At 33.9% G+C, this 17,096-nt stretch overlaps 1 protein-coding gene across 1 annotated transcript in view; it reads right to left on the reverse strand.

Moving 5' to 3' along the window:
- The window catches only part of AdamTS-B (ADAM metallopeptidase with thrombospondin type 1 motif B), a 213,503-nt gene that overhangs the window by 169,157 nt on the left and 27,250 nt on the right, over positions 1-17,096 (reverse strand). Inside the window, exon 3 of the mRNA XM_089643485.1 lies at positions 9,942-10,173. Coding sequence (XP_089499611.1) covers positions 9,942-10,173 — 232 coding nt within the window. The remainder of the gene's footprint in view (positions 1-9,941; positions 10,174-17,096) is intronic.

Here is a 17,096-nt window from a genome sequence, read left to right on the forward strand (position 1 = left end):
GAAGGCATCAGTAGCGTACTAACAATACTCGAATATGCCGCTACTCGAATATATAATACAATATGGCATTGTGTGATGGGGTGGAACTTATCAAAAAAACACACAACCATTTTACGTTACACAAAAATTAATAATAAAAACAGATGATAATTTATTAAAAAATTATTGGTAATTGGTGTTCGAATACGTGTTCTGACATCGTGATAATGTTTTCAAAATTTGCCATTTATGATTCTATAATTTGAAGAGAATCTTATTAAATTGGCAATACTCATTTTTCTCCATGTAACAATCTAATTAGAACTTTTGTTAAAAGAATTTAAATTGAAAAAGTAAAAGCATCATATTTTTACTTTTCAAAATTACAAATTTATAAAGATAATTTTTTAAATAAAACTACAGCATTTAAATAACTCTCCCCACGCCAAAATATGAAGAAAAAAAATGAGGCAATCAATTGTAAATGCCACGGAGGTGAATTTCATTTGAAAATTCTTTTCCCTAAAGGCGAAAAATTAGACATCTTAGAAGAAGCATTGGAAATCAGAAAATAAATGAATAATAACTATGGCTTATTAAATAATCAAAAATTATATCTTTTAGTCCTATTCTAGGCATAATTCCAACAATCCGCTATGTTCTTTCCAGGAAACCTTTAATTACCCCTTCCCCTTTGCTTACCTCCGAATCCAACATTAGGAAATATATCAGTATTGTAAATCTTGTATGTTAGTTTAATATTCTCCTGACGATGGAAGGGTATTTCTGAAACCGGTTCAGTGTAATTAAAATAAAGTGATACAGTGAACAAATTTATATGTTTTTTTTTGAAAAAGATTTTAGATTTCATCTTTTGAAGATGAAATCTTGGTGGAAATGAGCTTTGTGAAAAAAAAATTATGACAACCTTAACAACAATTTTATAAAATCTTCATATAGTCAATATCAAGCCTACAATCTAGTTTTTTTTTCATTTGCCCGCAGGCAGAACTAATCTAAGAAAAAAAATCCCCAATTCCCAGTCCATTCCGTCATCAATAAGAATAAAATGTATCGGGAGTATCTCCTATTCTTTTCCTATGTTCCTCTTACTTTCTCATTTTATTTTTAATTAGCTTTAAGGCAACATAAAACTTCTATTTTTGAAAATATGTTGCTTGTTTCAAAAATCAAAGCTATTATCAAATGAATAAATAAAAATGAATATTTCTCCTAGTATCAAAAAGAATAATAAGGAAAAAATAGATTTATTTAAAATTTGTACCAGTAATGTGAAACTGGTTATGTTGAAAAAATAAACAAGTGAAAAAAATTGTGAACGAAGATTGTTAAAACAAAGAAATTTTAGAAAAAAATTAATAACTCCCATTGTTCTTGGCTTATACAAACTATACAACCTACACAAAGATATAATATGTGTGTAAAACAGCAATATATCACTCAAATACTTTGTCGATTTTTTATCAATATTAAATTTGTTGAAAGAACACAATAAAACGCGTGCAACTAGAATTGGCTCTACAATAATTGAACTTTGTGGCGGTACATACTAAAACTTCATTTGGTCAAAGAAACTATTTATATCACTTCGTTAAATTTAAAAAGTCAATTATGATGTTTGTATTGACAGACGATTGTATTAATATTTTTTCATCCTTGTCGTTTCTTAAATAATAAGATATTATGTAAGTCTCATTTGCTAAAAACTGAATGTCACCCTAGCTGTCTTTATTTTCGACTAGTTTCTTCTTGGGAATAATGATTAATAAGTAGTTATGGTTCAAATATTGTTACAATATACTGTCAAATTACCCATCTGGTAACTCATCAACTACATATTTTTTTCATTCTTTTTGAAATATCTTTTTTTTGTATGTAGTATTACTTTATGTTTGTGATTACTCTACGTTTGATTCACTCAAATGTAAATTGTTAACCTCGATACAGGTTTATCCTAGTGAGGTTAATTTTTATGAGAAAAAACGTGATTTATGTATAGTGAGATGCAACAAATAAATATAAAACCCATAAATTCTTTTCTATTATAAAACTGTAAAATGTAGGACTTGGCATGAGTAGAGCAATGCATAAAACATATATAACTAAATATGTATTAAATCAATTAAATCATAAATCTGACCTTCTATCTATAAAACTCTTTTGAGTGATGCAGGTGCTCTAGAAAGATAAGCGATTAGTTAACCCCATTGACTATTGAATACCACGAGAGGGCTCCTTGTAGGGATGCTGGCGTTATTATCAGACATTAATAACATTGGTCACGTTAAGTACTCAACCCAACGGAACGTATATTGGTCAAATGGAGACAATTATATTGCAGTATTCAATATAATTGTCATTCAATATATTTGATAAATACGCGTGTGATCATTTGCGTTACATGGTACTCGTATTTGACACTCAAACAAACACTCGAGTTCCTGCTATGGTAAATGATTAACTTTATTCAAATAGAGAAGCTCTCAAAAGACTATCACAAACGGACAAGTGGCTTATTCAATTGCTCGTCCAATCACGCGCCGGATTATCTATCACTCATCCCTCTTCCACACATCGCCATAAGATTTACTGAAATAAGTACGATTCTTAAGGATTTTGGATATTCTTTCAAAATTGCTTTGGAAAGGAAGCTCTGGAGATAAAGGACGAGTGTTTCACAGAATTTGAACAATTCATCAAATTCCGCAGTAGATTTTCAAGCTCTGTGAAGATTCTATTCAAGTTCTGTTATTATATCATCATTGGCAAGTTGTTTCACAAAACTGAAACAATTCCAGAACAATGAACAGTTCTCTAAACACTCCTGGCACTAATAAGAACAAACCTTTAAATTATCAGTGAAATAGTTTCAGTAGTTTTGGAGTTTATAGGGTACAAATAAAGAAGCATTTAATAAGATTATACAGAAGTTGAAAATATTATTTAGTAAGCGCGCCGCTGAATTCGTCGGCGAGTTCGCCCTGCGCACTGAGCAGAATCAGAAAGTTCCTTCACCATTTTTACTGATTGAAATAATTGACAATAAATTGTTCGGTGGGAGCCAAGGCAATTATACAACTACAATAAATATAGCCTGTATTCCACAGAAGTCAGGCACGCACATTGCACATTGCAACTGTCAGTGCTACTGCCTGGTGACCGCTGCACTGTGTCCAGTGTCCACTGCATTCAGGTACCTACCCACTTCTTACATGTGGGAAACTCTTCCGCATTAACAATACTCGTACTCAAGTTAGTTTCACGAGTTTGCATTACTGAAAAGACTAATTACATTTTAATTAATTGTAGTTTGCAGGACGAATACGCGAATGTATCCGTGACTTACAAAGTTGACTTAATGAATAGTATGGCGAGGTTTCTCAGGAGGACAGTTTGTATCTTTCGATTGCACCTGTAAATCGAAATATCTTCACTAATCGAGTTTTCGTTAATCGTTTGTGACAAAAGATTAGCATGGTTATATCAAACGAAAGAAAACAAACATTTATTCAAATGATGTGGCGTATCACAAGGGTCACAACTAGACCCCATTTTATTTTTTAAAAAAATAACGTTTTGATATAATTAAAAGTTGATGTTTTGTTGCTGGATGGACGTAAATTTTGTCGATGAAAATTGTCTACATGTAGGTACAAAATAATTGATACAAATTGGATAAGAGAGAAATCACAATAACCTTTTTTAATTTGATTGAATCCAATGAACCATCAATTGAAATTGAAATGCTCAAATAAAATAAGTAACTACTGCAAGAGTAAGCAAATAGTTCGATTAATTAGTAATAATCGCTCCTTGTCCTGTCCGCGAATTATTAATTTAATTTACTAGGTAGCGTCATGTATTAAACATCAAGAAATTTTGAAACTTTTCATATTAATAATATCTAAATTTCACTAAAAAATTAAACTTCTAGTTGAAATCTAATTTCATTAAAAATCATTTTTGAAATCATTACTAATGATAACAATGACTAATGATACTTCTTAAATCTTGACTTTATTGTCGACTGAATACTTTTTGATGATTTAATAGAGTATTTTTTATCACGTTGACAATGTTTTACCCAAATAATTTGTAATTCTAATATCATATTCTTTAAATCGTATCCGTTTTAAAAATATTTTTTGATCGGATTTGGGTTCTGGCTCATTATTTTATTCCTCTTTTATCCTCATCGATGTTTGAACTATTATATTATTATATGGTTTCAAAGACGTGGTATTGTAATTTATGCTTTGAAATATTTCCATGTTTTATGAAATTGTACATTTCTTGAGACGTAAATGAATTTAGTCGAAGCTAATAAGTTCTGATAATCAGTCATGCATATTTAATTATCTTTGTAAAGTGTGTTTATGATCTGTAATTTCTCCACATTGTGGAATCAGATAGGCTTAGCCAAAATAACATTGTTTCCATTGAAGCATGTTCTGGCCTTAATCTGAAAATGTTTCTCATATCCGATATCTTCATGTTTATTTCAGTGAATCGAAGTATTTCATAAAGCACACCTTGAAATGTTTTGTGCCATGTACAAATTGGTAAATACAAGATTCTGTATAATCATTCTGAAAATAAAAATACATTATTTTAATTCTTCTAGAATTCATGGACAGCATTTGGTTCACATTTGTATCTATTTAATACCAACATAGATGTCTCGTATAACTTGTACCGTGTGAAATCACACAATAAAAATGCTACGTAATAAATAATTGGCTCGGCGTGTTAGTTGTTTCTGTTGATAACGCGATACAGATGACACGTGTAATGATATTCCAGACCAGTCAGAAAAATGTGGAGTCTTGTTTCATAATTTTGTGTCATAATTTGCTAACCTATAGTTTGACATCAGCTAATTGAGGTACAGGTATCGAAGTAATGCGAGACAAGCAGAGGCAGAGCGAAGGCCGACTTGGGGGGCGTAGCGAGCAGCGACAGCTTGGGAAAAAGTGGCATTGGGTCGATTTTAAGTAAAACCCCATTATAAGTCCCATTTGTAATCATTTAACCCACTTAAAGTCGCCCGGCCTATTGTCGCAATCACAAAACAGAGCCAGTTCATGCATTATTTATTCAGCGGCCGTCAAGCGTCAGTCCTCTGTTTCACAGTGATAGACTCGCTTGTGTTGACTGTTGACTAGACACCGACGACTACCAACACTACCAGCTCTACCAACACCACCAATTCTCCCAACTTACATTCAGAAGTCTACTTTCATATTTATGAGCTTGTGAACAGTTTTTATAGGTTCTCCTTAAATTCAGCACGTCTTCGCGCAACAATTATAACCTACTAGCAACTGGGTGTTCAGTGTTCACTGTTCTTGCATTCCATAGCGCTAAACGGTGTATTGCTATTTGCTTGGATATATCTGTTAAATTCTTGGAATCTTTACCCGAGATCAGGAATTCGCATTAGATTAGGAGAACACCTTTCGCATTCTTTGAGAGTGAATTATTAGCTGACCTTAAGCTAACGCTAAAGTCACTTTGCCATTACTTCTCAAGGATTCGGCCCCTACCTGGGAAGCTTCGCGCGCTGCGGGATCCAGGTTAGTCATTCCACATTCCGCGGATCAGCCTAGCTCTGTCATGCGCAGTGCAAGTGCGCACTACCCTCCTGGCAAATAGCAATATCATCAGGATAGTATTGTGGGATGATATGCGCCATGGTTCTGGAAATGTGAGCTCTGCTTTAGCCTCTCATTAAGTAGATACAATGAAGTAAGCTTGAGTACGCTAGTGGTGTATGGACTACGCACAGCACCAAACTAAATATATAAACATGCTAAATTCGGAAAAAAATTGTAGAAACCAGAAGTTATGTAAATATTGCAATACTTAATTTGAATATAGTACATAATTTTAATTATAGTCCATTTATTTTTTAAAAATATGGTTTGAAACATGACTGAAACTTCAGCCGTGTTTGTCGCAACAACTTGTTCATGATATAACACGGCAGAACAGGTATTCTAGCACAGCTTAGGATGACAAGAGAAATGGTGCTATTTAATGAAATTTCTAACACAATAGATATATTTGTTTTGAGAAAAATGTAACCTATCAACGGTATTCTTTTGTTAGTGCGATAACGTCTCCAGGTTCGACAGCAGAGTACCTCGAAATATTATCAAAAGTTAGGTCAGACACAAATGACTGCATTGGACAGAAGGTCATTATTAAATTTATTTATGACGCCAACTTGACCGATAGTGGTGGTTTTTATGCTGACTGCCAAATTGAAAAGGAAATCGAAAATTGGTTTTACCAAGTGCGTGCGGTTAGGCAAACTGACCGAACCTTCACGTAAACCTCAAATTGTCAAATAAACAGCAGAGGTTTTATGATTATTAACTATTATTGAAAAAAATTAAAGTTAAACCTCTTTAAATTTACACATTGGTAGCCGAGAGCTAATTATGTTGACCACACCAACTGGTTGTCTATTATTATTAATTCTGATGATGATTGATAGTCTACATAGGTCTCGTCCCGATAATAAGCCCATTGCGCTTCCATATTTCACCTCGTTCCTTTAACTGTAAGCAGTGGCTGTTCGTGGCCTATCTCGTTTTGAGTTATATACATTTCTTCAGACGTATCCAAAATTCTATATCTTTTCTAAATCTAAAAAGAAAAATATATCTTAAGACGATGCCATACGTAGTAATGCAAATTGTTTTAAGTACAAACGTGAAATCGATTACTAGGCGATGCCATGCGTGAGTAATGCAAAATCATGTGTTTTTGGTTTGAAAATTCGGTCGCCTAGAAATGTTTCAGATGCTTTAATTAAATACCGTGAGTAGGATACATCTTGGCCTTTGAATTAATCGAGTATTTTTTAGATAAGTCTATTTATAAGCCCAGAAAAAATTAATTTATAAGGCCTATGAAAACTGCTTTAAAGTTCAAAATCTCCTACTTACGAACCGATTTTCGGTTATGATTTTATTGTATAATGTGGCAAATTAAGTTATTTATAAAATGATCGACAAAAATTAAATGTTTATGCCTGAACATCCACAAAATAAAATAAAATACACTTTTTGACCACGTTTTTTTCTAGCATAAATCAAAACAGGCGGATGGTGTTAAGCGGAAATTTAAACCTTATCGCCATCTGTTATTGATAGCGGCTCAGCTCAAAATATTACACGATGTAAAACCCAGATTCCCGATGAAGAGGTGATCAAGTAAAACATAAAATTATAAAAATTAAGCTTTTAAATTCTATAGAATAATATTATTTTCGACATAAAAATAAACCCAGTTTTCAGGTACACTTGAATTTACAAACTCAAAACTTTATTCCAAACCATTTATTACCCCGAGCAATGCCAGGTGCACGTCAGATAGTTATACAAATTTTCCCTAGGTCTAATTTCATCGCACCATTACACAAGAGATAAGCGACCTAGAAACATAATACATTTCGGCGATTCATTGAAACGTTTGTGGCTAACAGTTATAAATATGAAAATCACAATTTACCCAAGAAACTGATTGTTTTTTAATATAAAAAAATATTCTCAAGTAATAAACTTGTTTTAATGAAAACTAACAACACGATAATGACAGAAAAAATCTTTTGATTCTTGCAAAATACTATTTCGTACAAACTTTGTGTAAACAAATATCATAGAGTAACAAATCTCACAGAGTAACAAATCTCATAGAGTAACAAATCTCATAGAGTTAGAAATCTCAGAGTAACAAATCTCATCGGGTCACAAACTCATAGAGTATCAAATCTCATAGAGTAACAATAATCTCATACAGTAACAAATCTCATTGAGTATCAAATCTCATAGAGTAACAAATCTAAACTCAGAGAGTAAGTAGATTTCACAGTTTTGCAGGTCTACCGCTTTTGCGCCACTAGTATGTTTAGTATTAATTTAATATTAAAAAAATAACGAAGCAACCGCAAACGGCACGAAACGCTACGGCTTGCTTTGTTCCATTCCCATAATTCGTGGCTCGGCTCTCTGAAATTCTGTCGTGTTTATACGTTGCATAAGAAATATGACTGAAGAATAGTTAATAACTCATAGGTGCTGATATTGACAACGCACCTATGGAATTAGGGATTCATACCGGACTTGCTATTGGGCAGTACAGATTTTTTAGCATGGAATTCGAATGGCTCGCTGTTCAAAGTGGAAAATTAAAATACAAAATTATCTTATTTCCTCATATTTTTATGGGAGTTTACTGCACAAACGCACTTTAGAGAAAATTGCCACTGACTATTTTCTTTAACGAAGTTTACAAGGGTGGTAAATTAAGGTGTTTTGGAGGTTGCCTGGTTCCTTAGGTATTTTTACCTAGTATCTTAGTATCTATATTTCAACAAACCTCCAAATCTCCCCGTTGCATGGAATGGATGGAGGTCTCGGCTTAGCCAGTGAAACAAAACTCGTCTTCTTATCGCCACTATTAGCTCGAAATGTCGAAACGTCAAAATGTCAAAATGACAAGACAATCAAAACAGCCCGGAATGTTGGAAAGGTTAGAACTAGACTAGATAAAGCAAATAGCTTTGGTATAAATTAATGAGCCGTAATGATTGGATAGAGTTCGCAACCTTTAAATGCTAACTGATCTGTTTATAGAGGATGGTAGATTTTGAGTACCCACATAGAATATCAACTAACTGGAGATATCATTCTTTCTAAAAAATGCTAGTAGATTTAACATTTAACCCATCCAGCGTTTTAGGGTCATATATGACCGGGGTCGATATTTTATAAAATATTTTTTTCAAACCTTTTTCAACCATACGGAAACGCAATTCTTTCGACGTTAAAAACAGAAATAATAATTATTCTACCGAGCCTAACCCTCTGATATGAAAATATCTGGAGTCGGTGAATTATTTTCCCATTTGATCTCTGGTAATTTGACATGTTGTTTTTTTATTGTTTTATATTTATTTTGCTTACATAATGCACTTGCACAATGTTGATTGACTAGATGAACATTTATGGAAAAGTGTGTGGAAGGGTTTAGTTTTTTCCTATGGGGAAGATTTAAAGATTTAAAAGAAAAATATTTATACTGGATGAAACAAATAAAAACATAAAAATAGCCAAAGTGAATAATTCATATTTCGCGCCGTTAACAGTTCAGTTCAGTTCCACTTAAAAAATGTTTTTTTTTTTATAATATGACCGAGAAAAAAGTTAAGTTACAGTTTTCTTACAAATCCCTTAAACAAAACGAATGTGTTCTATAACAAATATCGAGTTCTTTAGTAGTAGAGTAAAAATAAAATATGTGGTAAGCATGTTCACATGTTAAGGCGATGCATTACGTTGTTTAATATTTTAAATTGAGCCGCTATCAATAAGAATACTTACGTAGATGGCGATAAGGTTTAAATTCCCGCTTAACACCATCCGCCTGTTTTGATTTATGCAAGAAAAAAACATGGCCAAAAAGTGCCTTTTATTTTATTTTGTGGATGTTCAGGCATAAATATTTAATTTTTTTCGATCATTTTATAAACAACTTAATTTGCCACATTATACAACAAAATCATAACCGAACATGGGTTCGTAAGTAGGAGATTTCGAACTTTAAAGCAGTTTTCATAGGCCTTATAAATTAATTTTTTCTGGTCTTATAAAAAGACTTATCTAAAAAATACTCGATTATTTCAAAGGCCAAGATGTATTCTACTCGCAGTATTTAATTAAAGCATCTGAAACATTTCTAGGCGACCAAAATTTTAAACCAAAAACACAAGGTTTTGCATTACTACGCATCGTCTTAAGATATATTTTTCTTTTTAGATTTTTTCTGAATAATCACAAATGCGATCATGATTACCCCTTGAAGTTTTGCGATATAAGATTGTTCGTGAACAGTTAGTTGGTTGGTTAGGTTAGGTTATGTTAGATGCTTACCTGAGGTCTAATCGCAGCGCGCGCCCTCCGACAGTGAGGTTGTAGTGCAGTTGCGGGGGGTCCTCGGGCCCCAACTGGTCCCCGGGCCGCAGCGAGCGCCGCGCGCGGCCCCCGTGCTCGGACTCGTGCGGCGCGCTCAGTTGGTGCGACACGAAGGCGCCGTCAGCCGCCACGCGCAGTGGCACTGTCACTTCGCACGCCGCGCCCGACACGTGTCCGCGCGCGTACATCCCTAAACAAACAAACAAATGTTAGAATAATTTAATACGCTTTCATCGAAAATAAAATATTACTAATAAGTCTAAACGAAACATGAAACAGAAAAATATAAAGATAACTGAACCCAGGATTCCTTCTCTTACCGGGACAGGCGTCTTACACCACTCGACCATTGGGACCTATATATTAAGAGTCATATTGGTCGATATCATATTAAAAATTCAGAATTAAGAATATCATCTTGCAAACTAATTTTTCCTAAATTTTTGGCATCTACCTTTTTAAATAGAAACAAAGTTTCTAATGAAATTGATTTGTAACCTAGATAGTGTCTCGGAATAATAAAATATCCAATTTTTTATTATATAGAAAATATATACATAAATACGCTTTCACCGGCTAAGCTAACGTACGTACTTTAAATAGCAAAGACAGAAGATATGTAAGAATATACCTATATATCGTATAAAGAAGAGATTCCGGGATGGGTTTGTTTTTTATACAAATCAACAGTTTCATTCTGAGATTAATAAAATTTTGCAAACTTGACTAACAAAACAGGATAAAGGTTACTGTATGTATGAAATTTCAAAAACCATACCCACCTCCTTTTCCCACCCTTTAGAGCAGAATTTTGACACTTCGCTGTAAAATGTTGCACCTTCAACTTTCAAAATAAGAGTAAAATATTATTGCCTACATGTTCTGATTTCAAAAACGCCAAATTTAATTATTTGCTTATGACACGTTCCAAAGTGGAAGATACTTTCAGTATCGCCGTGATGTAAGACCACCATTCAGAATTGAAACTTTGCTCGAAATGGGTTTAGCCGTGTTTGGTGAATCCCAAATCTGAATAGCCAGGTAATTTCCCGCCTTCCTCTTCCCCATCTCCTTCCCCTCGGCAATATCTTTAGCCACGCAACATACCAAAATTGGGGACTCTTGTGCGGTTTCACATAAATTATACAAAAAAGTTGTAGGGTCAGAAGATATACAAGGAGCAAGTTTACTGATATAAAATACAATAAAGATAAAATAAAATACACAATACAATAAAATAATTACAATAAAAATTCCAAAATGTCCTGTTTGTGATGGTATCATTCTCACAATATATTATTATGTTCTGTTTGTGATGGTATCATTCTCACAATATATTATTATGATAAATTAATTTGACTAATTTTCAACATTTCGCTATAACTATTCGTAATCCTGTTAAAAACTGGATTGTAGGCCTTTAAGAAATTAACTGACAGTTTTTCCTAGTAAACTTTCAGTTGAACGTGTTCATAAAAATACGAATATTTCGGATTTCGTCATTGTATATAATCAGGACAAAATCAGATGCATAAACACGTGTTCCAATCTATTATGAATATACTAAAAAAAATATTAGGAAACGGCAATACTCATTTTCTCCGTGGTTTGGGAGCCTGGGAGCAGTGAGCAACAATTTCCCTTAAACAATTTTTTAAATTATTAATTTTTAAAATTTAAAATAAAAATTGTAAATTTGTAATACGATAATACAACAAGCATCACATTATTATGTAAACATATCTGTCAACGGAGGACAATCTGTCGGTGGGTGGCGGTGGGAGGCTGCCCAGTAATCAAAGCGAGAAAAAAACGTGTTTATTTTTAATTTATTGCAAAAAATGTGACCTGATTTTAGATCACGTAATGTTTCATAAATATTAATATCCATAGACTGGGCCAACCACCACCAGCAGCCACAAGCCACCAGCCAGACTAATGAATAATACATGGAGTTACCACCGCGGGGCACTATGCACCAATACACACAACACATACCTGCTTATTACCTACGCAAAGTACGTGTAGTGCATTTTATACAATTTCGCCAACTTTGAAAAAAATCAGTGATGCAACCGTTCTTACTCGGACGACTATAAAATCAATAATTATGAAGTATTGTACTGTAATTTATTGCGTAAAATATTTTTTTAATTTTTTAATGATAAACTAATGTTTTTAAGACAAGGTTTTTTATGCATAGCACAAAGGATAACAAATTATTATAAGCAATAATTAGTCGCCTAAAATATCTATACAAATTGAAAATATCTCCCGAGAAAGAATAAATGCCGCCGACGACGATTGAACATTTGAGATTTTAGTAATACGTTCATCCGAAATAATTCAAATAAACGCGACGGAAAGATAAATTTCTTGGTCTGCCAGGGCAAAGTCGATCGTAGGTCGGCAGGAATAATTCCACTGTGAGCGTCGAGCAAACCCTCGTTATTAGAGTCTTATGTCGCGTTAAAACGAGGTGCCAGATACTAATTATTGCTTATAATTATTTGTTATCCTTTATGCTATGCATAAAACCTTGTCTTATAAACGTTAGTTTATCAATAAAAAAAAATAATAATATTTGACAAGTCAAAAATATTTCTCCAACAAATGAAGATATAATATGTCTCGACGCCATCTTGTGAGAAATTTAGCACTAACAAAACCTTTCCTACAAAAAAAGGGTGTGGTTTACAGGTTGAAAATATATAATAAGCAGTAATTGTTGATTGAGGTACTAGTACATATTGAATTATTTGGCGGTTTGGAAATAAGCCAACATAGCTCAGTGGTTTCAGAGCACCTGACCGGACATCAGAAGGCATATTTTTGTAATTTGAGCTTTCGTTTTGAAGTAAATAAATCGAGGTCAAAGATGGAATTTTTTTAATCAAATTAAAAAAAAGCATGATCGCTTGGGTTTAATATCAGCTGTTTCATTTTTTTTAAATGTGTCTAACATTAAGAAAGAGATAGTTGGGCATGTAGAGCGAATGAAGTAAGAAAGTAGTGTAAGGAAAATACATGACGCAAATGCGAATTTATGGAAGAAGTCAGAGAGCCCCGAAGAAGTCATCACAAACGGCATCATGGTTAGTTAGTTGCCGAAAGCACTGGAAATAAGAAAACAAAAACTTGAGATCGAAAAAAACTTTTTTTTGGTATCTGTGCTGGAGATTCTCCAGAGTTAAAACTCATGACTGTCAAAAAAGCAAAAATTTAAAATTTATTAAACTATTTTGCTAAATTTCACTGATAAACTTATTTCAATCAACAGCCACGTATTTCTTGGTACACGTACAGGTGAATTATTAACATTGTAAAATGCAATGCAAGCTGAAATATGTAATTAGCAAGCTTGATAAAATCAGACACTTTGACTTCAACTAATGATTATTAGCTAGGATTGTAATATATGTATATTACAGAAGATTATCCTACTAACCTTGCAAGCTTTTTGTAAATTTTATTGCAATACAAAAACAAATTCTTATGATATTAAAACTCGTAACGTAATCCGATTTGAGTATTTCGTCTTTCTGGGATATCTACGATTACTTCTTCCATCCACTTGTCCTTGTCTTGTCCCTTTGTCAATTTTTCTTGACATTTCAACTAAAATAAGTTACATTACCCACTCACTCACAAAATAAGTATGCTAAAAATCGAATCGTTATCGGAAGAAAAATTAAGAACCTGAAGTTAAAATCGATCGAATCCGTGAGTTTTGATCGATCAAAACACTTTTTAGCTTTTTATATTTTTCATTGTGTAGAAAATGAATGAAAAATGTGGTAAGGAAATAATAAAAAAATGCTTTCTAAGAAAGCATTGATAATTTCACATTACAAATATGTTTTTGCATTTGAATAAGTAATTTTTAATTTTTTGAAGAATAATTCTTCTGAAGATAGTTTTTACTCATCAAAATGACAATGCAAAACACCTATAAAAAGTGTTATAAAGTTATGAAAAGTGATGAAAAAAAAACTAGGTTAAATAATTACATATGTCATTTTCATGAGTTATTAGGTCACCTGTAAGGTTCCATGATAACTCCTCAAAATGTAATTTGACTCTAATTCATAAATAACATAGATTTTAAACTTGTTAAAAACGTGTTATAAATTTTATACAACTGATTAACAACCCCAACATTAATTGGTAAATTTTGTAGGGCTAGTTTTAAGCTCTTCCACGATGAGACCATTTTCTTGAAAGAGCCGAATATTATTGTTAATTTGGTCGAAAGAGAGTGCGTGGTGAGGCTAAAGATTGTGGGGAAGGGAAGGAGATGGGGATGAGACAGGTGGATAGAGTACCTGGCTATTCAGTTCTGGTCACCAAATACGGCTAAAGTCATTTCAAGCAACGTTTCAATTCTTAATGGTGGTCTTACACCGGAGCGATACTGAGAATATCTTTCACTATGAAACATACCGAAACTATACAATGCATTATTTTTTTTAATGAATAAATTGTGAAAAAAATACAAATTAATCTAATAAAATTTACTTGCGCACACCCTCCTACCTAAAGCCATTTCGAACAACGATTTGATACTGAATGTTTCTCTCTCACCGGGGTGACACAAATAATATCTTCCAATCTGGAACAAGATAAGAATGTTAAACATTTTTATTTACTGTTTAACACGCGCCAGGTTTTAAACCTGCCACCACCGGGTTCATTGTCAAGGAGCTCACCACGGAGGTTGTCGCATCCTGTTTGTCAGTGTTTCTCAACCTTATTGAAGTGAAACTTCTTTAGGCGCGTAATGAATTTTCGGGGACGGAGTAAAACCGAGTCAGGATCGACACGAAAATGCGGGTACCCCCACCACCGCTCACCGTTCACTGTCCCTCTCTCACCATATGCGCTTGTTGAGGTGGGGGAGCCGCTCACGAACGTTCTCTCCCGACACGGGACAACAATCGATGCAGTTTTTGCACGATTCATTAAGGATTTAAGTGCTCATGTATATATCTCGCACTTTAGTTACCATAACCCAATTATCACGACATTAGGAAATGATATTCATGAAATTGACAATGAAAATGGCACATGATTGGTAAATTGTCATTGTAATTTCTTTGTAATTTTTAATTGTAATATTGTTATTTATGTAATATTGTATACTTGTGAATAAATTGAAAATTTTTGGAACTATACATTAATCGAACGTCATTCATCTATAAGAAAATATTAGAAAAAGCAAATCCATGCTTCGTCGTTGAATTATTTAACCTCTAATTTTCAAACTAACCTAAGAGAGAAAATAGAGATGATGAAATGAAAATAGAGAGAGAGGAATACTAAAAGTTTCACTTCTGTCTTGCGTAGGCTTGACACACCCACTTTTTTTTCTGAACCTCATGTGACCAGATTTTTAAAACTTTAAATCGGGACCTTGTTGGTGTAGCGGGGATGAGAGTTGTGAATACTGTATTTTGAACGCTCAAATTCACCGGGACCATCTCTAAAATCTCCAATCCACGATCAACACTGAAGACGTAAGTAATTTCCGAATCGAAAAGCGAACCGTACCACGAATTACGGGAAAGAAAAGAATCAACTGCAATCGGCGTTTTGCGCCATTTGCTGTTGCTTAGTTTCTTTCCAATAAGTTGATGTTAAGTTCGGCAGTTCGGCTCGCAGATGTATTCGAAGCATAAAACGGTGAGTATGTTGTATGCTCAAAGTAAGGTAATTTTTTTTAACGGAAAGAAAGGTTACCGAATAACTCATCAAATTGATAGTTCAACGTTACTTTGAAAAGTCATACAAAGTTATAAAAAGTCATGAAAAGTTTTGAAAAAACACTACATTAGATGCTTTACGTTGGTTTTTTCATCACTTTTAATGACTTTATATCACTTTTTGAAGGTGTGTTGAATTATCATTTTCATGAGTTATCACGAAACCATTTATAATAATTTTTTAGTAATAATATCGCACAAGAGTCTGAACTGCTCCCAACCATCTGGTGCCAGTGAGACTATGTCATCCCCTTTTGGGGTATGTTTTGAGTTTGAAGATAGTATAGAAGAGAAGGTGATGGGAAGAAGAAGGTGAGGAATTACCTGACTATTCAGATTTGATCACCAAACAAGGCTAAAGCCGTTTAAAGCATCGTTTGGATTCTGAATGTTGGTCTTATATCAGGGTGATACTGGGGTGATCTTACACTATGTAACGCGCCGTAAACATACCATATATTATTTTAAATGAATACTACAATAAATCAAATAAAATTTACTTGCGTACGCCGGTATTTGAACACATTGCTAGTAGAAAATTTTTATATCTCTACCACGGAGGCCGTCAAAACGTGTCCTTTTTTACTTAGAAAGTCAGGTTTGCATTTTTTTTTCGTCAATTGTATTTTTTTAACAACTGTTAGTAATTAATTAATCATTTGCCCACTGTCCCTCAAAATCACTTATGTGCCCCATGTTGAGAAACACTACATCATGTGGATTTAAGGCAGCACGCACGGGTACGATTGTTTGTAGAATAGAGCCCCGAGCGGTACCTAAGTAAGGTACGCGGTGAGTGGGAAAGGGCTGAAGGGCGGAAGGGAAGGAGGAAGGGACGGGAGTGTTGTCGTGTAGGGGTTAGTGACTAAACAACAGATCACACGCTACGAGTGATCCAGCATCACCTTCCACTGCGCATTCCAGAGCAGTCGAGATTGTCGGCTCCTGCGCAGTTCCTGCTACCAGTCTCTTCTCGTATTACTGCTTTTAACCCGATAGCCGCGCGGCTGTGTCAAATATGAGACTACGATATTTACGGTGTCGCTTATATGATGCTTATGGTTTTATTGTCGCAATAGTCGGGCATTCTTTGTCAATGTAGTATAATAATTAGGTCCCAAAGGTCGAGTTGTTAAAAACGTCGTACCGGTAAGAGAAAGATCCTGGGTACGATTCCCAATTGAGACCGTTATCTACAGGGTTTTCCAATAAGAGGTGTTATTTTGATATTCAATCGTAAAAGATCAATGATTTCGTTGCTTGTGTGGCACGTAACGCCGTCTTGTTGAAAGTAAACGTAGTCCAGATATATACCATCCAATTCCGACCATAACAAATCATTAATCATCTC

This window comes from Hesperophylax consimilis, chromosome 2 (assembly GCF_061612785.1).
Source record: "Hesperophylax consimilis isolate HC1 chromosome 2, BYU_Hcon_1.0, whole genome shotgun sequence".
NCBI classification, from domain to species: Eukaryota; Metazoa; Arthropoda; class Insecta; order Trichoptera; family Limnephilidae; genus Hesperophylax; species Hesperophylax consimilis.